Source organism: Nansenia antarctica, assembly GCF_963989245.1.
Source record: "Nansenia antarctica genome assembly, chromosome: 10".
NCBI classification, from domain to species: domain Eukaryota; kingdom Metazoa; phylum Chordata; class Actinopteri; order Argentiniformes; family Microstomatidae; genus Nansenia; species Nansenia antarctica.
Window position 1 is genome coordinate 2,011,239 of NC_137680.1, and position 20,855 is coordinate 2,032,093.

At 40.7% G+C, this 20,855-nt stretch overlaps 4 protein-coding genes across 5 annotated transcripts; 3 read left to right on the forward strand and 1 right to left on the reverse strand.

The window, feature by feature from the left end:
• Positions 1-1,023: 1,023 nt before the first annotated feature.
• LOC308166506 (trypsin-1-like) lies at positions 1,024-2,820 on the forward strand. Its single transcript, XM_080540829.1, has 6 exons — positions 1,024-1,101; positions 1,284-1,431; positions 1,734-1,984; positions 2,179-2,312; positions 2,449-2,550; positions 2,657-2,820. Exons 1-6 carry the CDS (start codon positions 1,062-1,064, stop codon positions 2,702-2,704), a joined length of 723 nt encoding a protein of 240 aa, XP_080396955.1. The 5' UTR covers positions 1,024-1,061; the 3' UTR covers positions 2,705-2,820.
• A 2,711-nt stretch (positions 2,821-5,531) lies between these two features.
• LOC308166508 (trypsin-1-like) lies at positions 5,532-7,352 on the forward strand. The gene is made up of 6 exons (XM_080540831.1): positions 5,532-5,606; positions 5,802-5,949; positions 6,250-6,500; positions 6,691-6,824; positions 6,995-7,096; positions 7,203-7,352. The coding sequence occupies exons 1-6, from the start codon at positions 5,567-5,569 to the stop codon at positions 7,248-7,250; spliced, it is 723 nt and encodes a 240-aa protein (XP_080396957.1). The 5' UTR covers positions 5,532-5,566; the 3' UTR covers positions 7,251-7,352.
• A 2,880-nt stretch (positions 7,353-10,232) lies between these two features.
• On the forward strand, positions 10,233-20,248 carry LOC308166511 (trypsin-1-like; the record flags this gene model as incomplete). Of its 2 annotated transcripts, none has more annotated exons than XM_080540834.1 (6): positions 10,233-10,293; positions 10,487-10,634; positions 10,936-11,186; positions 11,377-11,510; positions 11,649-11,750; positions 11,857-12,015. In XM_080540834.1, the coding sequence occupies exons 1-6, from the start codon at positions 10,254-10,256 to the stop codon at positions 11,902-11,904; spliced, it is 723 nt and encodes a 240-aa protein (XP_080396960.1). In that variant the 5' UTR covers positions 10,233-10,253. The 2 variants fall into 2 exon arrangements, with proteins under 2 accessions (XP_080396960.1, XP_080396961.1); XM_080540835.1 differs by lacking the exons at positions 10,233-10,293; positions 10,487-10,634; positions 10,936-11,186; ... (1 more) ...; positions 11,649-11,750; positions 11,857-12,015 and adding exons at positions 18,601-18,656; positions 18,996-19,143; positions 19,268-19,518; ... (1 more) ...; positions 19,944-20,045; positions 20,201-20,248.
• LOC308166514 (trypsin-1) lies at positions 15,084-16,755 on the reverse strand (the record flags this gene model as incomplete). Its single annotated transcript, XM_080540838.1, has 6 exons — positions 16,698-16,755; positions 16,198-16,348; positions 15,823-16,073; positions 15,535-15,671; positions 15,293-15,394; positions 15,084-15,131 (listed from the first exon to the last, which is right to left on the reverse strand). The coding sequence occupies exons 1-6, from the start codon at positions 16,735-16,737 to the stop codon at positions 15,084-15,086; spliced, it is 729 nt and encodes a 242-aa protein (XP_080396964.1). The 5' UTR covers positions 16,738-16,755.
• Positions 20,249-20,855: the final 607 nt, after the last annotated feature.

Genomic DNA, 20,855 nt, shown 5'->3' on the forward strand with positions numbered 1-20,855 from the left:
TGTTCAATCCAGAATTATATAAATTACACATCTTCGGTGTACATTTCTGAGTGTTGTGTGCAAACTGCTCACAGTGTTGTGGTGTATTGAAACAGTGACAGTTTACAAATACAGTATAAGTTTAAAGAACATATATTAGACATCGTTTATAGTTGTTAGAGCTGCAGGGTGTTGTGTCCTGGGGTGACAGCCGTGCCGAGGCTGGTAACCCCTGTGTCTACGCCAAGATGAGACTAAAAAGAGATTTCATGTTATTTTTTACAACCAAAGTCAGATCACTATCACATTATTTCCTTGAAAATATCCGATTCAGATTGATGGTTCATCTCCTACTAATGGACTAATGTCTAACTTTTTCCACTTCTAGGTCAGCCTATTCAACGACTGGCTCACCAGAACCATGGCTAGTTACTAAAGTGTACAAGTGTACAAATTGCATAGAGTGTAATGACTGTGTTATAATCATAATTTACAATTATGGAATAACTTTAAAGCACATACTTAGGAAATAGTTAGTTTTCAGTTTTCTGAGCTTTACACAGCAGAATAATGATAATCTGACGAGTAAATTCTATATTGTAGACTTTACCAGAAAAACAAGTCACAGCTGTGTTACAGTCATGTTAAGTTCAGGATAGAGTCTGATCATATCCTGAGAGTACTAGCCTATCTGAAATAAGAAAAAGATTACTGTACATAGCACTCTTATATTTACTCTTATATTTACAATATATAAACTTATATTTACAATATAATATATAATTGTCGAATACTGTCTAATGTCTGATACCTTTCATTTTCACTAAACCATCTACCTGTTGCATATTAAGTGATCAGTAAATGGATGCTATGGATGCCCAATTGTCACATAATGTGATTGTGTAATGTGATTCTCTTGACCTTGGCAGTCCACCGTTAAATAGACTGCTTTCGATTAGCTAACTCTTAGATTATCTCTCGACCAATTAATTCGTCCCAAAGAACGGGGCGGCTCTCACGATTGTGGATATATAGCAGGGGTGCAGGTGAACACCTCTCATCGACAGGATCACACAGCAACCATGATTTCTCTGGTCTTTGTTCTGCTCATCGGAGCCGCTTGTGAGTATGAATATTGCCATTGAAAAAAACGGCAAGACTTATTTCTTAAACAGAAATAAAGTTAATATCTCATATATAATATAACAGAGCAAATACAAAAACCTTCAGGAGAAACATTAGTTTAAAAAAAAAAACTGTCTTTTTACTGTCTGTTTAACACTGCCTTCTCTCTATATCTTCAGTTGCGGAGGAAGACAAGATCGTCGGAGGGTATGAGTGCGCGGCCCACTCCCAGGCCCACACGGTGTCCCTGAACGTTGGGTACCACATGTGTGGAGGCTCCCTGATCAGCGCGGACTGGGTTGTGTCTGCTGCTCACTGCTACCAGTCGTAAGTAAATCCCATATGAATAACCTGACCTTTTTACACCATTAGCACACACCATTGGTGTACACCTTCTAACCCCTTTCCCTCACTTTTCGATCCCTCCGTCTCTTTCACTGTTGCACACAAAGTCGTGTGCAGGTGCAGTGTCGTAAGTACTGTACTGTAGGATACACATTTTAATAATGTGTTTTCTTAACAACAACTAACATGTACCAGGCCTGACCAGAGGACAGAAGTTCATGTTACACACAAAGTCATGAAACAATTGACTCTGCTCTTACTTTGACTCTTTCTATCTCTTTCAGCCGTATTCAGGTTCGTCTTGGCGAGCACGACATCATGGTGGATGAGGGTACCGAGCAGTTCATCACTTCCTCTAAAGTGATCCGTCACCCCCAGTACAACTCCTGGAACATTGACAACGACATCATGCTGATCAAGCTGAAAAAGTCAGCCAAACTCAACAGCAACGTGCAGACCGTGGCTCTGCCCACCAGCTGTGCTCGCACTGGCACCATGTGCACAGTCGCTGGCTGGGGCAACACCATGAGCTCCGGTGAGTACAGCACAAGGGTCAAAGGTTTAATTTGGCAGTAGATCATCTTCATGATGAATGAGTGTGTATAGAGATGACAGGGAAGGTCAGATTACCTTTACAAACATAGTGTCAATATATCTAACCGTTTCTCTCTGTCTTCCTTCTTTCCCCTCTCTCAATCCATCCATCCCTCCCTTTCTCTCTGTTAATAGTCAGCGGTGACCAGCTGATGTGCCTGGAAATCCCCACCCTGTCCTACAAAGCCTGTGACAACGCCTACTCCGGCATGATCACCGACGCCATGTTCTGCGCTGGATACCTGGAGGGAGGCAAGGACTCTTGCCAGGTACGCACTTGACAACAGTGAAGACTTTACATGAAGTCCACGATCCTTTGCAACATGCACATCAGTTGTCAATTGTTTAGATTTTGATATTGAATAACCCAATCTAATACCATTACTTCATCTCTTTCTCTCTCAGGGTGACTCCGGTGGCCCCGTGGTGTGCAACGGTGAGCTGCAGGGTGTTGTGTCCTGGGGCTACGGCTGTGCTGAGGCTGGTAACCCTGGTGTCTACGCCAAGGTGAGACTGGAAAGAGATTTCATCTTGGGATTTTTTGGATTAAAGTCGCTTTCACATTATTTCCTACTTGGTTTGGCCACTAATGTCTCCCTTTTTTCACTTCTAGGTCTGCATCTTCAATGACTGGATCACCAGCACCATGGCCAGCTACTAAGTCTGATGCCAGCATCGTACCTTCAGTACAGTCGGACAACTCATCAACATCCTGAGCAGTCCAACTTCCACCTTTTGTACTGGAGATGAAAACCCTATGACAAATAAAACATCTCAAACTAACATGTTCTGTCTCTTGAGTGTACATCACTAGAAGAAGAGGAATGTACTGTGGGATGGCATTAAATTCACAAATGTGACACATTCTAATGCTTTGGTCCTCATGTCGAGATCCGATGTAAAGATCTGACTTTTCTTTCGAAAAATGTGAATACATTTCAGAGTTGTTGAAAATCAATGACACATCGCTAGTCAACTAGCACAGCTTGTTTTGTGAGCCTGCTAACAATGTAAAGTAGTGTTATAGTTAACTAGGTAGCAGTGGGGATTACTCACCGAATCCATTTCGTTGCAGTATTTTGGCCTGACTAGCAAGTTTGTGTTGTGATTCTCAACAACTTTGAAACAAAGTTCCGTGTTTCAAAAGAAAAGTCTGAACATTTTGATTGGTTGCCGACATGCGGACCAAATGATCAGACTGTGTCACAAATGGCTGAAAAATATATATAAACATAATCAGATCAGTATATCAGTTTCATTTGAGGTCAAAAACACTGACCACTGTGCCATAAAGGACACAAGACTACTGGGAACAGATATTTGACGTTCCTATCCCATGGCATCAGGTTTATGAATCAATACAGTGGTTGAAATATATATTCAACACATCAACAACTTTTTAGCTATTCACATGTGCGGAATTGAACAATTTGCACTATGCAGATGTTGTAATGAGACACTGAAGCAATAGATCATTGGTATTGTCCTCAGGTGTCTGACTTTTGAACGTAGGTTCAGGAGTGGCTGGCAAAAAACGATATTCTAAAAACAATTATCTAAAAGTAAGCCTTCAAAAAGCACTATTGGGTGACTTAGTATCAGATGGACAATGATTAAAATTATACTCTTAACAAAAAGATACATTTTTAGCTTAAAATCTATGCAGGCTCTATGAATTGCAAGTTTCAGGAACAATGTGAGACATCATTGAAAAGAAAAAAAGAAAACTCAAGAAACTGCCAATTAAAATGAAACATATCTTGGCATGTACACCAGAAATAATACCAAATACAGTCATGTGAAAATGATAGGACACCCCATGAGAACCTTTGTCTTTTTCAACATATTTCAACATATTCAACATATTGATCTTCATTTTAACAATATTGAGAGATGGAGGTAATATAACTAAACAAATAAAACAAACAAATATTTGTGAAATGTAATTATTAGAAAAGCAATTCTCTTGTGAGGAAAAAGTTAGGACCTCCCCACAGTTATTACTACTTAAAAAGCCTAAAATTAGAATCAAGTGAACCACATCAGGTGCAAATGATTACAACATTGTTAGAAAGGATTTTGGAGGAGCTTTTCTTATTTAAACTTCAGACATTTAGTTTGGTTTGCTCTTGATTGTTGAGCGTCACCATTGAGAGATCAAAAGAGCTCTCTGGGAACTTCAAAAAGAAGGTTGTAGACGCATATGAGTCTGGGAAGGGATTATAACGATCTCCAAACTATTAGAAATCAGCTATTCCACTGTCCAGATTTACAAGTGAAGAACATTTAAAACATCTGCCAACATGGCCATTAACAAGTTGGGCACCATCCTCATTGACTTCACAGTAATGGACATCTTCATAAGAGTAACATTCCCGATAAGTCCAATGATTGCGATGTCCATACATACACCATGCAATACACCATGCAATGTCCATACATACACCATGCAATACACCATGCAATACACCATGCAATGTCCATACATCCATAGCTTTTGCACAATGCATCTGGTTAGATGACGAACTGTGTTTCATTGTCTTAGTACTTGTACTTTGTCAATGACAATAAGGTTGAGAATGTTGATAACGGAGGTATCTGTGTTTGCAAAACAACCCCTCAAATACAGTATGTTGTACAGGTTAATTGGGAATCATATTTATTTGGATCTGTAATTATTAAACAATACTTGAAATGTAATGTACAAGTTGCATACAGTGTATGGTTTAAGGAAAAAGAGAATGTTTCCAATTATGGAATACATTTAGAGCAAACACATTGAAACTAGGTTGTTTTGTTGTTGTGAGAGATTTACACGCAGAATAATGGTACCCTGACTGAGTACATTTTACATTTGTAGACTTTTCCAGAAAAACCCAAAGTGTGGGAAAGACACAGCTGTGTTACAGTCATGTACATTTAGCATACAGTCGGAACATGTCCAGAGATTACCTGCCTACCTTAAATGATGATATGAACAACAGAAAACTAGAAAAGATTTCCTACAGTATATACCATCTACTGTTACATATTTGGTGATCAGTAACAGTAAATTGATTCTGCCCACAATATCTACAAACAGCTAGTCAAAATGTAACAGTGAGTGACGTTTAATACAGCGGAAAAGAGCACATGTGCAGTACATGTAACACTTACTAATCATTAATGCGTTCAATCAAATCCATACTACAGTAGCCTCAAATAAACCCATTATGCACACTATTATTATTATTATTTCTACATAATTCTCAAACCATCAGAAGAGCTAGAATGATGATCAAATAATGGGTTAGGGTTAGGGAATGACGTACCAGTTGAGATCAAGTTACAATTACATTGATTTCAATGGAAAACTAAATGTTCACTTCGAGATTCTCTTGACCTTGGAGGTCCACCAGTTGCTTCCCAATGGCTAACTCTTGACCAATGAAATAGTCCCAAAGAACGGGGCGGCTCTCACGATTGTGGATATATAGCAGGGGTGCAGGTGAACACCTCTCATCGACAGGATCACACAGCAACCATGATTTCTCTGGTCTTTGTTCTGCTCATCGGAGCCGCTTGTGAGTATGAATATTTGCCATTGAAAAAAAGGGCAAGACTTGTTTCTTAAACAGAAATAAAGTTAATATCTCATATATAATATAACAGAACAAATACAAATATCTTCAGGAGAAACATTTGTTTTTCAAAACACAGAAATTGTATTAGACTTTTTTTACTGTCTGTTTAACACTGCCATCTCTCTATATCTTCAGTTGCGGAGGAAGACAAGATCGTCGGAGGGTATGAGTGTGCGGCCCACTCCCAGCCCCACACGGTGTCCCTGAACGTTGGGTACCACTTCTGTGGAGGCTCCCTGGTCAGCGCGGACTGGGTTGTGTCTGCTGCTCACTGCTACCAGTCGTAAGTAAATCCCATATGAATAACCTGACCTTTTACACCGTTAGCACACACCATTGGTGTACACCTTCTAACCCCTTTCCCTCACTTTTCGCTCCCTCCGTCTCTTTCACTGTTGCACCCAAAGTCGTGTGCAGGTGCAGTGTCGTAAGTACTGTACTGTAGGATACAAATTTAAATAATTTGTTTTCTTAACAACAACTAACATGTACCAGGCCTGATCAGAGGGCAGAAGTTCATGTTACACAAAGTCATGAAACAATTTGACTCTGCTCTTACTTTGACTCTTTCTATCTCTTTCAGCCGTATTCAGGTTCGTCTTGGCGAGCACGACATCACAGTGACAGAGGGTACCGAGCAGTTCATCACTTCCTCTAAAGTGATCCGTCACCCCCAGTACAACTCCTGGAACATTGACAACGACATCATGCTGATCAAGCTGAGCAAGTCCGCCACCCTCAACAGCAACGTGCAGACCGTGGCTCTGCCCACCAGCTGTGCCGCCACTGGCACCATGTGCACAGTCGCTGGCTGGGGCAACACCATGAGCTCCGGTGAGTACAGCACAAGGGTCAAAGGTTAAATTTGGCAGTAGATCATCTTCATGATGAATGAGTGTGTATAGAGATGACAGGGAAGGGCAGATTACCTTTACAAACATAGTGTCAATATATCTAACCATTTCTCTCTGTCTTCCTTCTTCCCCCTCTCTCAATCCATCCCTCCCTTTCTCTCTGTAAATAGTCAGCGGTGACCAGCTGATGTGCCTGGAAATCCCCACCCTGTCCTACGAAGCCTGTGACAATGCCTACTCCGGCCAGATCACCGACGCCATGTTCTGCGCTGGATACCTGGAGGGAGGCAAGGACTCTTGCCAGGTACGCACTTGACAACAGTGAAGACTTTACATGAAGTCCACAATCCTTTGCAACATGCACTTCAGTTGTCAATTGTTTAGATGTTGATATTGAATAACCCAATCTAATACCACTACTTCATCTCTCTCTCTCTCTCTCTCTCTCTCTCTCTCTCTCTCTCTCTCTCTCAGGGTGACTCCGGTGGCCCCGTGGTGTGCAACGGTGAGCTGCAGGGTGTTGTGTCCTGGGGCTACGGCTGTGCCGAGGCTGGTAACCCCGGTGTCTACGCCAAGGTGAGACTGGAAAGAGATTTCATGTTGGGATTTTTTGGAATAAAGTCGCTATCACATAATTTCCTACTTGGTTTGGCCACTAATGTCTCCCTTTTCTCACTTCTAGGTCTGCATCTTCAATGACTGGCTCACCAGCACCATGGCCAGCTACTAAGTCTGATGCATCGTACCTTCAGCACAGTCTGACAACTCATCACAATTCTGAGCAGTCCAACTTCCACCTTTTGTACTGGAGATGAAAGCCCTATGACAAATAAAGCATCTCAAACTAACATGTTCTGTCTCTTGAGTGTACATAAACTAGAAGAAGAGGAATGTACTGTGGGATGGCATTAAATTCACAAATTTGACACATTCTAATGCTTTGGTCCTCATGTCGGGATCCGATGTAATGATCTGACTTTTCTTTCGAAAAATGTGAATACATTTCAGTGTTGTTGAAAATCAATGACATTTCGCTAGTCAGCTAACACAGCTTGTTTTGTGAGCCTGCTAACAATGTAAAGTAGTGTTATAGTTAACTAGGTAGTAGTGGGGATTACTCACCGAATCCATTTCGTTGCAGTATTTTGGCCTGACTAGCAAGTTTGTGTTGTGATTCTCAACAACTTTGAAACAAAGTTCTGTGTTTCAAAAGAAAAGTCTGAACATTTTGATTGGTTGGCGACATGCAGACCAAATGATCAGACTGTGTCACAAATGGCTGAAAAAGATATATAGACATAATCAGATCAGTATATCAGTTTCATTTGAGGTCAAAAACAAAGTTCCGTGTTTCAAAAGAAAAGTCTGAACATTTTGATTGGTTGCCGACATGCGGACCAAATGATCAGACTGTGTCACAAATGGCTGAAAAAGATATATAGACATAATTAGATCAGTATATCAGTTTCATTTGAGGTCAAAAACACTGACCACTGTGCCATAAAGGACACAAGACTACTGGAAACAGATATTTGACGTTCCTATCCCATGTTTATGAATCAATACAGTGGTTGAAATATATATTCAACACATCAACAACTTTTTAGCTATTCACATGTGCGGAATTGAACAATTTGCACTATGCAGATGTTGTAATGAGACACTGAAGCAATAGATCATCTGTTTTGGTATTGTCCTCAGATGTCTGACTTTTGAACGTAGGTTCAGGAGTGGCTGGCAAAAAACTATATTCTAAAAACATTCATCTAAAAATAAGCCTCCAAAAAGCACTATGGGTGACTTAGTATCTCATGGACAATGATTAAAATTATACTCTTAACAAAAAGATACATTTTTATCTTAAAATCTGTGCAGGCTCTATGAATTGCATGTTTCAGGAACAATGTGAGACATCATTGAAAAGAAAAAAAGAAAACTCAAGAAACTGCCAATTAAAATGAAACATATCTTGGCATGAACACCAGAAATAATACCAAATACAGTCATGTGAAAATGATAGGACACCCCATGAGAACCTTTGTCTTTTTCAACATATTTAAACATATTCAACATATTGATCTTCATTTGAACAATATTGAGAGATGGAGGTAATATAACTAAACAAATAAAACAAACAAATATTTGTGAAATGTAATTATTAGAAAAGCAATTCTCTTGTGAGGAAAAAGTTAGGACCTCCCCACAGTTATTACTACTTAAAAAGCATAAAATTAGAATCAAGTGAACCACATCAGGTGCAAATGATTACAACATTGTTAGAAAGGATTTTTTTGGGGAGGAGCTTTTCTTATTTAAACCTCAGACATTTAGTTTAGTTTGCTCTTGATTGTTGAGCGTCACCATTGAGAGATCAAAAGAGCTCTCTGGGAACTTCAAAAAGAAGGTTGTAGACGCATATGAGTCTGGGAAGGGATTATAAAGATCTCCAAACTATTAGAAATCAGCTATTCCACTGTCCAGATTTACAAGTGAAGAACATTTAAAACATCTGCCAACATGGCCATGAACAAGTTGGGCACCATCCTCATTGACTTCACAGTAATGAACATCTTCATAAGAGTAACATTCCCGATAAGTCCAATGATTGCAATGTCCATGCATACACCATGCAATACACCATGCAATGTCCATACATACACCATGCAATACACCATGCAATACACCATGCAATGTCCATACATCCATAGCTTTTACACAATGCATCTGGTTAGATGACGAACTGTGTTTCATTGTCTTAGTACTTGTAGTTTGTCAATGACAATAAGGTTGAGAATGTTGATAACGGAGGTATCTGTTTTTTAAAACAACCCCTCAAATACAGTATGTTGTACCAGGTTAATTGGGAATATATTTAATTGCATCTGTAATTATTAAACAATACATGAAGTTGAAAGGTAATGTACAAGTTGCATACAGTGTATGGTTTAAGGAAAAAGAGAATGTTTCCAATTATGGAATACATTTAGAGCAAACACATTGAAACTAGGTTGTTTTGTTGTTGTGAGAGATTTACACACAGAATAATGGTACCCTGACTGAGTACATTTTACATTTGTAGACTTTTCCAGAACACCCCAAAGTGTGGGAAAGACACAGCTGTGTTACAGTCATGTACATTTAGCATACAGTCAGAACATATCCAGAGATTACCAGCCTACCTTAAATGATGATATGAACAACAGAAAACTAGAAAAGACAGTGTTGTCAAATACTAAGATTTAACCCCTTTCATTTCCTACACTATATACCATCTACTGTTACATATTAGGTGATCAGTAAATTGATTCTGCCCACAATATCTACAAACAGCTAGTCAAAATGTAACAGTGAGTGACTTACTAATCATTAATGTGTTCAATCAAATCCATACTACAGTAGCCTAAAATAAACCCATTATGGACACTATTATTATTATTATTATTATTATTATTATTTCTACATAATTCTTAAACCATCAGAAGAGCTAGAATGATGATCAAATAATGGGTTAGGGTTAGGGAATGATGTACCAGTTGAGATCAAGTTACAATTACAATGGAAAAGTAAATGTTCACTTCGAGATTCTCTTGACCTTGGCGGTCCACCATTTGCTTCCCAATGGCTAACTCTTGACCAATGAAATAGTCCCAAAGAACGGGGCGGCTCTCACGATGGTGGATATATAGCAGGGCTGCAGGTGAACACCTCTCATCGACAGGATCACACAGCAACCATGATTTCTCTAGTCTTTGTTCTGCTCATCGGAGCCGCTTGTGAGTATGAATATTGCCATTGAAAAAAAGGGCAAGACTTATTTCTGAATATAAATAAAGTTAATATCTCATATATAATATAACAGAGCAAATACAAATATCTTCAGGAGAAACATTTGTTTTTCAAAACACAGAAATTGTATTAGACTTTTTTTACTGTCTGTTTAACACTGCCTTCTCTCTATATCTTCAGTTGCGGAGGAAGACAAGATCGTCGGAGGGTATGAGTGCGCGGCCCACTCCCAGGCCCACACGGTGTCCCTGAACGTTGGGTACCACTTCTGTGGAGGCTCCCTGGTCAGCGCGGACTGGGTTGTGTCTGCTGCTCACTGCTACCAGTCGTAAGTAAATCCCATATGAATAACCTGACCTTTTACACCGTTAGCACACACCATTGGTGTACACCTTCTTACCCCTTTCCCTCACTTTTCGCTCCCTCCGTCTCTTTCACTGTTGCACCCAAAGTCGTGTGCAGGTGCAGTGTCGTAAGTACTGTACTGTAGGATACAAATTTAAATAATTAGTTTTCTTAACAACAACTAACATGTACCAGGCCTGACCAGAGGACAGAAGTTCATGTTACACACAAAGTCATGAAACAATTGACTCTGCTCTTACTTTGACTCTTTCTATCTCTTTCAGCCGTATTCAGGTTCGTCTTGGCGAGCACGACATCACAGTGACAGAGGGTACCGAGCAGTTCATCACTTCCTCTAAAGTGATCCGTCACCCCCAGTACAACTCCTGGAACATTGACAACGACATCATGCTGATCAAGCTGAGCAAGTCCGCCACCCTCAACAGCAACGTGCAGACCGTGGCTCTGCCCACCAGCTGTGCCGCCACTGGCACCATGTGCACAGTCGCTGGCTGGGGCAACACCATGAGCTCCGGTGAGTACAGCATAAGGGTCAAAGGTTAAATTTGGCAGTAGATCATCTTCATGATGAATGAGTGTGTATAGAGATGACAGGGAAGGGCAGATTACCTTTACAAACATAGTGTCAATATTTCTAACCGTTTCTCTCTGTCTTCCTTCTTCCCCCCCTCTCAATCCATCCCTCCCTTTCTCTCTGTTAATAGTCAGCGGTGACCAGCTGATGTGCCTGGAAATCCCCACCCTGTCCTACGAAGCCTGTGACAATGCCTACTCCGGCCAGATCACCGACGCCATGTTCTGCGCTGGATACCTGGAGGGAGGCAAGGACTCTTGCCAGGTACGCACTTGACAACAGTGAAGACTTTACATGAAGTCCACGATCCTTTGCAACATGCACATCAGTTGTCAATTGTTTAGATGTTGATATTGAATAACCCAATCTAATACCACTACTTCATCTCTCTCTCTCTCTCAGGGTGACTCCGGTGGCCCCGTGGTGTGCAACGGTGAGCTGCAGGGTGTTGTGTCCTGGGGCTACGGCTGTGCCGAGGCTGGTAACCCCGGTGTCTACGCCAAGGTGAGACTGGAAAGAGATTTCATGTTGGGATTTTTTGGATTAAAGTCGCTATCACATAATTTCCTACTTGGTTTGGCCACTAATGTCTCCCTTTTTACACTTCTAGGTCTGCATCTTCAATGACTGGCTCACCAGCACCATGGCCAGCTACTAAGTCTGATGCATCGTACCTTCAGCACAGTCGGACAACTCATCAACATTCTGAGCAGTCCAACTTCCACCTTTTGTACTGGAGATGAAAGCCCTATGACAAATAAAACATTACAAACTACAATTTTCTGACTATTGAGTCTACATCACTAGAAGAATAGGAATGTACTGTAGTAGGGGGCATATTCTATATCTGTTATTGGACTTTTTTTTACTTGCACATAGCATAGAATACATTAATGTTTTGTTAACATTTGACATTACATTGGCCCTATACCTGTGTAGTAAAGAAATGTATTCTCAGGTTGAAGCAATGTTATTACTTGACTCTTGGCTTTCAAGAGTTTTGATATCTACAGTAAGTTGACAAAAAAATTATGATACTTAGGTTTGGATGATTTATATTTAAAAGTAAAATACGATTTACTTCTGACATCACAGATCAGTTGCACGATCTCCTATCAAGTGAAGAGTGCCAGTCTTGAATGCAGTAGCATGACAAGATAAAGCCGTGTTAGCTTGCCAACAAGGTAGAGGTAGTTCAGCAGCTTAAAAACTAGCTAACAAACATTACCATACATATTATCTCACTGCTGCTAGATGTCAGCAGAGTTTGACCCATAACACAATGCATAACAATGGTCGGCCCAGCTTTATTCTTTAATTTACCAGCTAAGTCATTTACGATCCAGTTCTCATTTACACTGAGGACCTGGTCAAGAGGCCCAGCATTGCAATAATTCAACACATAAAAAGTAAGTAAAAACGAATTTGTGTTGATTTGGATGTATGTTTTGGATCATCGTCCTGCTGGAAGATCTAATGACGACCCAGTTCGCCCACCCCTACCATGGAGTATTTATACACCATAGTCATGTGTACAATTATATAGGCCAGTTCTAAGAGTGGACTGGAGCTCTGCTCCTATGGTTTACCCTTAACGATAGCCTTAACGGTAGCCAAAGACTGAAGATGTACATGTCTCCGCCCCTATGGGTGTTATATAACGGTGTGACACCTGTCACTTGTCCTCCCAACATTTTCGGAATTTTTCTCATGTTCTTACTTTGAAAAGGCTTCTTGAGGAAGTGACATCACATAGCAAACAGGAATTAGCAACCCCCCCAAAAAGATATGAAACCGCAAAAAACAACAATTTAAACCCCCCAAAAAAGATTGAAACCAAAGAAAATAAACTTTGAAACCCCCCAAAATACTTTTTTTTTCTTGCAGATTGTTTTCTTTGTTTTGTTTTGTTTTTGCCCAACTTTTTTGGGGGGATTGCAACATAAAGTGCTTTGAACTTTTTAAGTATTGCCCTCACGGTAGATATGGGCATTTTCGGGTGAGGAGCTATTTCTTTTATAGCCATACCCTGACTTATGAAGCTCAACACACTTTTCCCTCATTTGTGTGTTCTCTTATCTTTCCCATGTTCCTCTGTGTCACCCCATATTTATACCCCAACATGGCCTCTGTGTCACCTCATTATACCTCAGTGAAACAGGAAGTCATGGATTACTGCTTGAACATTACTAAACACTCTGATCAACTTAAAATAAAATGAAAAAAATGCTTCAGTTACATTTTCTTCATAATAATTTTGAGAGGTGCCAATAATTGTGGCACACATGGTTTTGTTAGAAATAATTATTGCTAGATGACAGATTTCTTTTTCTCAGAATACATTTACTTCAATTAAAGGTTGGATGTTTCTCATTCAGTGTGACATTAAACTAATTCACCAAAAGGTGTTTTTTATTTTGATTACCCTTTTTAATCATCTTTACCAATAATTGTGGAGGGAACTGTAATCCACTTTGAATTTTGATGAGGTAGTGTCACCACATATCTGATATCTGAAGGATTCCAAAAAGTTGAACAAAGAAAGATTCAATAAATCTCTTTGTTCAAGTAGACTGGAATTCCAACCTTCCAAACATCCAAACATCCCAAACATTCCAACCTTCCAAACATCCTTTTGACTTTTTTTTCTTACATCACTTTTCAGACAGCAGGAATCAGAGGGGTATTAAACAGGGAGAGACAGCAGGAATCAGAGGGGTATTAAACAGAGAGAGACAGCAGGAATCAGAGGGTATTAAACAGGGAGAGAATGTAGGAATCAGAGGGGTATTAAACAGAGAGAGACAGCAGGAATCAGAGGGTATTAAACAGGGAGAGAATGTAGGAATCAGAGGGTATTAAACAGGGAGAGACAGTAGGACAATCAGAGGGGTATTAAACAGGGAGAGAATGTAGGAATCAGAGGGTATTAAACAGGGAGAGACAGCAGGAATCAGAGGGGTATTAAACAGGGAGAGACAGCAGGAATCAGAGGGGTATTAAACAGAGAGAGACAGCAGGAATCAGAGGGTATTAAACATGGAGAGACAGCAGGAATCAGAGGGTATTAAACAGGGAGAGACAGTAGGAATCAGAGGGGTATTAAACAGGGAGAGATGACAGCATAGAGAGTCAGGGGACGATGCACATGCTCAACTGATGTAACAACAGCATGCCTCCACTCACAAGGGGCGCTAAAACAATGTTGTTACGTAATATTGTATTTTATCTTTACCTGTTCTTTTTACTGTTTTCCCCTGCTTTGATATTCCTTCTATGCTTGTATATGTTTTTATATATGTTTTTATATTCACTTTATGTTTTTATTCCTGTTGTAAAGCACTTTGAGCTGCATTTCTTGCATGAAAGGTGCTGTATAAATAAAGCTTTACTTACGTACTTACTTACTTACAACACTAATAAGTCTAGTAATTACATTGCATCAACCTAAGAATAAATACTGTTCCTTATTTAAAGTCATCCATTCAACACTACAATATATACCAGGCAATTACCTAATGTAACAATGTTTTAATTAGAGTAACTACCGTTTTAGTAAAAATCGGTTTTACTATACACAGGTAGAGGGGCAACGTAATGTCTAAAGTTGCTGAAACATTAATGTTTCCTATGCTATGTGCATGTAAAGCCCCCATAATATAGAAATACAATATGCCCCCTACATTCCTATACTTCGAGTGATGTAGACTCAGAACATGTTAGTTTGAGATGCTTTATTTGTCATAGGGTTTTCATCTCCATTACAAAAGGTGGAAGTTGGACTGTACAGGATGTTGATGACTTGTTCGACTGTGCCGAAGGTACGAAGCATCAGACTTAGTAGCTGGCCATGGTGCTGGTGAGCCAGTCGTTGAAGAGGCAGACCTAGAAGTGAGAAACGGGAGACATTAGTGGCCGAACCAAGTAGGACATGATGTACGAACCATCTAGTTGATCTAAGTCTTATAATCTTAAAGGAAACAATGTGATCACGATCTGACTTTGTAAACAAACCGAACAAACATAAATTCTCTTTCCAGTCTCACCTTGGCGTAGACACCGGGGTTACCAGCCTCGGCACAGCCGTAGCCCCAGGACACAACACCCTGCAGCTCACCGTTGCACACAAAGGGGCCACCGGAGTCACCCTGAGAGAGAGAGATGAAGTAGTGGTATTAGATTGGGTTATTCAATATCAGTATCAACATCTAAACAATTGACAACTGAAGTGCATGTTGCGAAGGATCGTGGACTTCATATAAAGTCTTCACTGTTGTCAAATGCGTACCTGGCAAGAGTCCTTGCCTCCCTCCAGGTATCCAGCGCAGAACATGGCGTCGGTGATCATGCCAGGGTAAGCGTTGTCACAGTCTCTGGAGGACAGGATGGGGAGGTCCAGGCACTGCAGCTTGTCGCCATCAACCCCTACAGCATATGGAGTGAAAGAGGGATGGAAGAAGGGAAAGTATAGAAGATGAGACAATTATCATTATTTTCCTCTGGAAAGGATAAACTGACCAAGCACTGCAAAACGGCCCAGAATACATTTAACCTTTGACCTGTGTGCTCTACTCACAGTTGCTCATGGTATCGCCCCAGCCAGAGACTGTGCACATGGTGCCAGCGGAGGCACAGCTGGTGGGCAGAGCCACGGTCTGCACGTTGCTGTTGAGGGTGGCAGGCTTGCTCAGCTTGATAAGCATGATGTCGTTGTTGATGTTGTAGGAGCTGTACCGGGGGTGACGGATCACTTTGGAGGAAGTGATGAACTGCTCAGTACCCTCAGTCTTCCCAATATGGTGCTCCCCAAGGCGCACCTGCACACGGCTTTGGGTGCAACAGTGAAAGAGACGAAGGGAGCGAAAAGTGAGGGAAAGGGGTTAGAAGGTGTACACCAACGGTGTGTGCTAACGGTGTAAAAGGTCAGGTTATTCATATGGGATTTACTTACGACTTGTAGCAGTGAGCAGCAGACACAACCCAGTCCTCACTGACCAGGGAGCCTCCACAGAAGTGGTACCCAACGTTCAGGGACACCTGGTGGGGCTGGGAGTGGGCCTGGCACTCATACCCTCCGACGATCTTGTCGTCCTCCGTGGCAACTGAAGACATAGAGAGAAAGCACAAAGTTCTTCTTTAATGATAAATCCTTTTGGCTATGTTCTTCCTCTTAACTTTCTACACAGAAATTACTTTCCTGATCTTTTGAGATGGTTAAAAAAGAATGATGATGTCAATATGAAAATAAACAAGCGTCAAATTCTTGAATATTTTCTGACAAGCTACAGTAGATCCTAGGATTTAAATAATATTTGCTACAGACAGCAAGTTCAAAACAATTACACTATTTGTATTTGACATTGCAGCATTTTTAACCAAATAAATTCCTGAAAGAACCAATCATTCACAGAGGAAAATGTCACCACCAAATCTATAGGCTCTAATACTCACAAGCGGCTCCGATGAGCAGAACGAAGACCAGAGAAATCATGGTTGCTGTGTGTTCCTGTCGATGATAGAGGTTCACCTGCACCCCTGCTATATATCCACCATCAGAAGAGCCACCCCAGTTCCAGGACGACCTCATTGGTCAGTGGAGAGCCAATCAGTCAAAGGAAGATAAGATTAGGTTATTCATAATATTTCAGTCAGGAGTAACAGATGTTCAGGTCTCGTCCATGGATGGATCTTACATGACATGTCATTGCATGTCACGGCTGTATGTTTGTTATCATGTAGGGTGTTCTCCTGGAAACGGTACAGATATGGACCTGACCCAAGGTTGTAGCACATGTGAACTTGGATAGTATGTAAAAACACAACAGTAGGCTTACACAAAGTTTTGCTGGTCCATCTTATCAGTCATAGGACATACGTGAGAGTATACAATATACAATGTATCACTACAACTAGTAACACTATTATTTTACTAATTAAACATGACAAGAGAACTTGTTCTGAATCACTAGTACTTGTTTTTTGAAATCACTCTATTAAACATTAATTTACAAACTTGATTTGACTATAATCCAAAACAACATCAAAGTTATTTCTCCTGCACGTTGAGCTTGATAAAAACTTGAAGGAATTATACTAAAATTAAGATATTGTATTTACTAACATAGAGCCAAAATGAATGATCAAGTTGATGTCTATCAGCAAAACCTGCCCCAATGGCAAGACATTCTCTATTAAATGACATATCATAAAAGGTTCTTGGATAGTTCCTTCAACATCTGATGTCATGTCAGGAGGGTTTTGATTCATTTCACATAGAAGTCCATTGGCGATGAATCACACAGAGGATTGGCTAAAAGTTCAGAAACTGTCAAAATATTTGAAACATTCAAAATCATTCAAATCATTTATGTGACATATTATGAATCACCTAATCTTATCGTCCACCATCAGAACAGCTGCCCCAGTGCCAGGGCGGCCACATTGGTCGAGAGCCAATCAGCTCTAAGAAAAGATCAGGTGATTCATAATATTTCACATACCGGTACATGATTTTACCCAGCAAATTTTTGACTGTTTCTGACATTTTAGCTAATCCTCTGTGTGATTCATCGCCAATGGACTTCTTTGTGACATGAATCAAAACCCTACTGACATGACATCAGATGTTGAAGGAACTATCTAAGAACCTTTTATGATATGTCATTTAATAGAGAATGTTTTGCCATTGGGACAGGGTTTGCTGATAGACATCAACTTGGTAATTCATTTTGGCTCCATGTTAGTAAATACAGTATCTTAATTACAGCAGAATTCCCTCAAGTTTTATCAAACTCAACGTGCAGGCGTAATAACTTTGTTGCTTTTTTGGATTATAGTCAAATTAAGTGTTTTGTTTAATAGAGTGATTTAAAAAAACAAGTTCTAGTGATTCTGAACAAGTTCCAGAGTCATGTTTCATTAGTAAAACAATAGTGTTACTAGAGTATGTAGTACACAGTACACACACACCTTATTGGGTATTGTTGTGGAAGTACAGAGGAATATATAATGAATGCCCTATTGAACGATAAGATAGACCAGCAAAACGCTGGTAACCTACAGTATGTGTTTTTACATACTATCCAAGTTCACATGTGCTACAACCTTGGGTCAGTTCTATATCTGAACACCCTACATGATAACAAACATACACCCGTGACATGCTGTAGTCATGTAAGATCCATCCATGGACGAGACCTGAACATCTGTTACTCCTGACTGAAATATGAATCACCTAATCTTATCGTCCTTTGACTGATTGGCTCTCCACTGACCAATGAGGTCGCCCTGGAACTGGGGTGGCTCTTCTGATGGTGGATATATAGCAGGGGTGCAGGTGAACCTCCATCATCGACAGGAACACAGCAACCATGATTTCTCTGGTCTTCGTTCTGCTCATCGGATCCGCTTGTGAGTGTTAGAGCCTAAAGATTTGGTGGTGACATTTTCCTCTGTGAATGATTAGTTCTTTCAGGAATTTATTTGGTTAAAAATGCTGCAATGTCAAATACAAATAGTTTTGAAGCAATTGTTTTGAACTTGCTGTCTGTAGCAAACATTATTTAAATTCTAGGATCTTCTGTAGCTTGTCACAAAATATTCAATAATTTGACGCTTGGTTCATCATTCTTTTTTAACCATCTCAAAAGGTCAGGAAAGTAATTTCTGTGTAGAAAGTTAAGGGGAAGAACATAGCCAAATGGACTCATCGTTAAAGAAGAACGCTGTGCCTTCTCTCTATATCTTCAGTTGCGGAGGAAGACAAGATCGTCGGAGGGTATGAGTGCGAGGCCCACTCCCAGCCCCACACGGTGTCCCTGAACGTTGGGTACCACTTCTGTGGAGGCTCCCTGGTCAGCGCGGGCTGGGTTGTGTCTGCTGCTCACTGCTACCAGTCGTAAGTAAATCCCATATGAATAACCTGACCTTTTACACCGTTAGCACACACCGTTGGTGTACACCTTCTAACCCCTTTCCCTCACTTTTCGCTCCCTCCGTCTCTTTCACTGTTGCACCCAAAGCCGTGTGCAGGTGCGCCTTGGGGAGCACCATATTGGGAAGACAGAGGGTACCGAGCAGTTCATCACTTCCTCCAAAGTGATCCGTCACCCCCGGTACAGCTCCTACAACACCAACAACGACATCATGCTGATCAAGCTGAGCAAACCCGCCACCCTCAACAGCAACGTGCAGACCGTGGCTCTGCCCACCAGCTGTGCCTCCGCTGGCACCATGTGCACAGTCGCTGGCTGGGGCAACACCATGAGCAACTGTGAGTAGAGCACAAGGATCAAAGGTTCAATATATTCTTGGGCTTTTTTGCAATGTATGCTTGGTGAGTTTATCCTTTCCAGAGGAAAATAACAACACTTGTTTAATCTTCTTTACTTTCCCTTCTTCCATCCCTCTTTCCCTCCATATGCTTTAGGGGACGACGGTGACAAGCTGCAGTGCCTGGAAATCCCCATCCTGTCCGACAGAGACTGTGACAACGCCTACCCCGGCATGATCACCGACGCCATGTTCTGCGCTGGATACCTGGAGGGAGGCAAGGACTCTTGCCAGGTACGCACTTGACAACAGTGAAGACTTTATATGAAGTCCACGATCCTCTGCAACATGCACATCAGTTGTCAGTTGTTTAGATGTTGATATTGAATAACCCAATCTAATACCACTACTTCATCTCTCTCTCAGGGTGACTCCGGTGGCCCCATGGTGTGCAACGGTGAGCTGCAGGGTGTTGTGTCCTGGGGCTACGGCTGTGCCGAGGCTGGTTACCCCGGTGTCTACGCCAAGGTGAGACTGGAAAGAGATTTCATGTTTATTTAGTTTTTTTACAAAGTCAGATCACAATCATAATTATTTCCTTGAAAATGATAAGACTTCAAGATCAATTGGATGGTTCTTATATCACGTCCTACACCACTCACGTCTCTCTTTCCCACTTCTAGGTCTGCCTCTTCAATGACTGGCTCACCAGCACCATGGCCAGCTACTAAGTCTGATGCCAGCATCGTTCAGCACCTTCCGCACAGTCAAATTACTCATCAACATCCTGTGCAGTTCAACTTCCACTTTTTGTACTGGAGATGAAAACCCTATGACGAATAAAGAATCTCAAACTAACATTTTCTGTCTATTGAGTCTACATCACTAGAAGAATAGGAATGCATGTAGTGGGCATATTCTATTTCTGTTATTGGGCTCCTTTTAACTTGCACATAGCATAGAAAACATGAATGTTTTGGCAACATTTGACATTACGTTGACCCTATACCTGTGTAGTAACGTTGTAATTACTCTAGTTAAAACATTGTTACATTTGTTAATTGCCTGGTATATATTATAGAGTTGAGTGGATGACTTCAAACAAGGAACAGTCTTTATTCATAGGTTTATTTAATTTTCTAGTTATTACTAGACTCTTGCCTTTCAACAGATTTGCTGTCTACAGAATAATGACACTTTTGATGCTTTATGAATGAATGAATGAATGAATGAATGGTCTTTATTGTCATTGATATAGTACAGGTACCATACAACGAAATTTGGGAGGGGGGGCTCCCCTGGTGCTAGGAAAGAAAAAAACAACAACAAAAAAACAAG